The sequence below is a fragment of the Arachis stenosperma genome, chromosome 6 (assembly GCF_014773155.1).
Source record: "Arachis stenosperma cultivar V10309 chromosome 6, arast.V10309.gnm1.PFL2, whole genome shotgun sequence".
Classification (NCBI taxonomy): domain Eukaryota; kingdom Viridiplantae; phylum Streptophyta; class Magnoliopsida; order Fabales; family Fabaceae; genus Arachis; species Arachis stenosperma.
This window is the reverse complement of record NC_080382.1, coordinates 13824090-13828782: the sequence shown is the minus strand read 5'-3', so window position 1 is coordinate 13828782 and position 4693 is coordinate 13824090. Positions and strand designations below refer to the sequence as shown.

The 4693-nt window shown below is 42.6% G+C and overlaps 1 protein-coding gene across 1 annotated transcript; it reads left to right on the top strand.

Moving 5' to 3' along the window:
• Positions 1-585: 585 nt before the first annotated feature.
• LOC130934973 (protein ROLLING AND ERECT LEAF 2) lies at positions 586-4465 on the top strand. The gene is made up of 4 exons (XM_057864497.1): positions 586-2043; positions 2149-2336; positions 2584-2807; positions 3379-4465. Exons 1-4 carry the CDS (start codon positions 771-773, stop codon positions 4079-4081), a joined length of 2388 nt encoding a protein of 795 aa, XP_057720480.1. The 5' UTR covers positions 586-770; the 3' UTR covers positions 4082-4465.
• The last annotated feature ends 228 nt before the right edge of the window (positions 4466-4693 follow it).

Below are 4693 nucleotides of genomic sequence, written 5' to 3'. Positions count from 1 at the left end.
ATTAAAGAACAAAGAATCAAAAGAGACTACAATCCCCTCAAGTATGCAGACAAATTTCATCTATAAATGACCTCTTTAAGTGTAAAGAAACAACTACCAAATACACAATCAATGCCACAGGATTTGGCCAATGTGAAAAATTTAAGTGCCAAAGAGGATGATACAAGTGTTTGTTAACGTAGATTTTAGAGTTGTACTGTTAGCATTTACTAAGAATGAATGCACAAAGAAATCTACCAACTCATCTACTTGGAAGTTTGGAGCCTGGCCACACAAAAATTTTGATAAAACTGAGAAAAAGAAATGACATGTTTGTTAAAAAGCTAAAAGCTGGAATGAAGAATAAAATCTAGTTATTATAAGACACCTCCTTCTGGTAGATTTCATTTCCTTTCATTTCATTTCCTTTCCCTATCAGCTGCAAGTGGGATCCCTGCATATTCTGCTACAAAGACTGCTCTTTTTTTTTTTTAATTATTGCTTAAATATTTACATCGATAAGCACAGAATTTGGAGATGGTAAGAATAATATTTATATATATGTTTGTATAGATTGAGTTTAGGAAATAGAGAGAGCCACACCAAATTAGAAACCGACAAGCAAGTCCCTGCTGGCAAAAGATTCCCTCCTCCTTCACTACTATTCATTCACTAATCACTAACTCATTATTCATTCACTCGTTCACTTCCTCATCCCTCCCTTCTTTTCTTTCTTTTCTTTACCCTTTCTTCTTCCTCTTCTTCTTCTGCTCACAATTATATTATATGGTATGGGCTGTGCGAGTTCCAAGGTGGAGGATCTGCCGGCGGTCGCCTTGTGCCGGGATCGATGCACCTTCCTCGACGAAGCTATACACCAGAGGTATGCACTCGCGGCGGCGCACATGGCGTACATCAACTCCCTCAAGGGAATCGGTCATTCTCTCCACCTCTTTATTCAGCAAGACAGGGAATTAGCGGCAGGAGGTGGCGCCGCCTCTCCTCCGCCTTCCCCTCCGGCGAAGGCTCACCTAGCGAAGCATGCTTCTCCTCCGTCTTCTCCGCCTCACTCCGATTCCGGCTCCCACCTCCACTTCCACTCCGACGAAGAAGACGACGACGACGAAAACCCTCACGCTCTCCACGACCACGATTCGTCCGGTCACTCTTCCCCTCTACACGTGGATCTCCCGCCATTCGAGGAGGGAGATCAAGAGCTTCCTCCATGGATGGGGATGGGGATGGGGATGGGAAGGATGCAGATGAATTTCATGAAGAAGCAACCAACGCCTTCAATTGTGTACCAACAGAGGCCAATCAATCACGAAACCGTATACGTAGGTGAATCCTCTTCTTCGTATCCGTATCCGTATCCGTATTCTTCTTCTTCTTCTTCGTATCAACCCTATCCTCAGCCCTACGATCCGTATGGTGCTCCTCCACCCTCTGCCTATGATGGATCTTATCCGCCACAACACCGCCCACCGCCTTCTGCCGCCAAGCCGCCGCCGCCACCACCTTCCCCTCCAAGAGCTTCCCCGTGGGATTTTCTCAACTTCTTCGACGGCGACGGCGATGAAAAGTACTATCCTCAGACACAGTACACTCCCAGCCGCGACTCCAGGGAGGTTCGAGAGGAGGAGGGAATCCCCGATTTGGAAGATGAAGATTACCAGCACGAGGTCGTCAAGGAAGTCCACGGCGATCACAAGCTCGTCGACACTCCTGCTTCTGCATCTGCTTCCGCCGCCGCCAACCACCATGATCACCACCAACCCGCCAAGGCTGACGCCACCGACAGCGAAAGCGACGGAGGATTGGAGTATGATGTCCACGTCGTTGATAAGAAAGTGGTTGACGAGGATGACAGGCCGAAGGACCGGGGCGGCGGCGGCGCCGGTGCTGCTGCTTTCCGGGGCCGGCCGGGTTCCCGCAGCGCCTTTGAGGTTGCCAAAGAGATTGAGGTTCTCTTCCAAAGGGCTTCTGACTCCGGTGCCGAAATCGCCAAGATGCTTGAAGTTGGCAAGCTTCCCTATAACCGAAAGCATGGAGCTGCTTATCAAGGTTTCATTTTTCATCCTCAAAATTGTTTATTTCTTCTGAATTTTCATACTAGTAACAAGTGTTTCCTGCTTTAATCTAAGTAGTATAATTGAAATTCATATGCAGCTTCCTCCAAGATGTTACAAGTAGTTACTCCCTCTTTGTCAATGGTGTCTTCGCAACCTTCTACATCTGCATCCGCCGCCGCTGATAACTTGGATATTGATGTTGATCTAGTAACCAGATCCCGCAATCTTTCCTCTACCTTGCAGAAGCTTTACCTCTGGGAGAAGAAACTCTATGCTGAAGTTAAGGTTTGTTGGTTTCACTCTGGTTATCTCAAATATCTGCCATGTTTTGTTCTATGTGTAGGCAATATAATTCTATTCAAAGTTTCACACACTGATTAATTTGTTGCGAGTCTCATCTGAGTCACTAGTACTGAGAATTTGGGAGCTGATATTTTTTTATGCTTTGAATGTTGTCTTGTCATCCAGTATTTTTTATATGTTTCCAGTTTCCATAGTGTGTTATTCAATGTTTGTGTTTGCATGTTTGCAGGCAGAGGAAAAGATGCGGGTCGTGCACGATAAGAAGTGCCGCAAGCTGAAGCGTTTGGATGAAAGGGGTGCTGATTTTAATAAAGTTGATGCCACTCGAGCTATGATTAGGAGTCTGTCCACAAAAATAAGAATGGCGATTCAAGTTGTTGATAAGATCTCCATGACAATAAATAAGATAAGGGATGAAGAGCTATGGCCCCAATTGAAGGAATTAATCCAAGGGTATGTGAAATATGTCTCTCAATTCCTGCCTCACACACCCTATATCTGAAATGCTCTATGTCTATGACGATGATCCATTAATAGAGCTAAATGATTTCAAATGCATGAACCATTTTCTGGCACTTTTTGCTTGCAACTGTTTGGATATGCCTCTGGAAACTGAATTATGTGCTTGATCTAATAAAACATCATACTATGGTTTCACAAATGGGTGCAGCTCTTATAAGAGCTTTGCCATCAAATTTGTTTGTTGCTCCCTAACCACCAAGCATAACGTAAATGGTAAAATACACATTCCATGATTTATTTTTCTCCATATTTGTTCTTTTCTACTCCTGATTGAACTGATGCGATTATCTTGTAACTTATATGACTTATCGGACATGATGTTGTGACTCGTGCCTTTGTTTATTCTTCAAAAGTTTCTCTCTTAAATTGATCTGAAATGCAGTTCGTGACTTCCTTAGTACCCAGAATGAATGTGTACAAAATATCCAACAGTTTTAAAACTTTTGATTTTTGTTTGCAACCTTTAGTAAATTTGTGATATTTATAACATGCTTGTTTTTAGGATGATGAGAATGTGGAAATCCATGCTTGAATGTCATCATAGTCAGTGCGAAGCAATTCGAGAAGCGAGAATACTGGGTTCGGTTGGATCTAGGAAGAAGAGTGGTGACAGTCATCTTCTAGCAACCAAGCAGCTTGAGCAAGAGCTTATCAATTGGACTTTCCAATTCTCTAGCTGGATAAGTGCCCAGAAAGGTTATGTGCGAGCATTGAATAATTGGCTGATGAAATGTCTACTATACGAACCAGAAGAAACACCTGATGGCATAGTTCCCTTTTCCCCCGGTAGAATTGGTGCCCCCCCAATTTTCGTTATATGCAACCGGTGGTCCCAAGCTATGGATCGAATATCCGAAAAGGAAGTTGTTGATTCCATGCATGTATTTACCATGAGTGTGCTTCAGATATGGGAACAAGACAAGTTAGAAATGCATCGGCAGATGGCAGAGAACAAGGATCTGGAGAGAAAAGTTAGAAATATAGACAAAGATGACCAGAAGATACAGAAGCAAATCCAGGCACTAGAGCGGAAAATCGCCCTGCCATCAGGGGAAGGCAAGGGTCTCTCGGTTTCCGAAAATATCCTATACCAGAGCGATAAAAGCAGCAGTCTACAGGCTAGCCTGCAGCGCATTTTTGAAGCCATGGAAAGATTTACCGACGAATCTGTTAAAGCTTATGAGGAGTTGGTAAGCACAGATTGAAAATAACTGAGTATCATGGCGATTTTGATGGATTCTTGGAACTATATCTTCCATATTTTCCAAGAATATGCATAATGCCAACAGGGAACATGCATAGCACAGCACAGGATTGAATTGATTATAAGGCCAGGGCAGGCCCAGGAACCAAGTGAAAGTTTTCTCATTGCAATCATGAACATAGCTAGCTGGAAGTGACGTAAGTCACTGAATGGTATGCATGGGTTATTATTATTAGTAGTAGTAGTATTAGTTGCTGTATAAAATTATGTTATAAAATATTCGTTATTGGAGTTGGAAACCTGTGTACAGAAGAGATTATCCATCGAGGCTAAGCAGGGCTTAATGAAAAAGCATTTTGATGAATAAAATATGTCTTTGACTTTACTGTGTTAGAGTGAGGGAGAGAGGTGAAGATAAAGCCGTGCGAATAGTATAGAACAGATAATTTGTATTGTTAATTGTTTAATGTGAAGAGAATGATTAAGGTAGCAAAATTTGCGGCTAATCCAAATCCAATCTTGTCACTTGTAACTGCCACTGTTGCATTTTACCTGTACTGCATTTCGTTTATTTTACAACAATCCTAGTTTAATAATTATTGAGAATATTCCG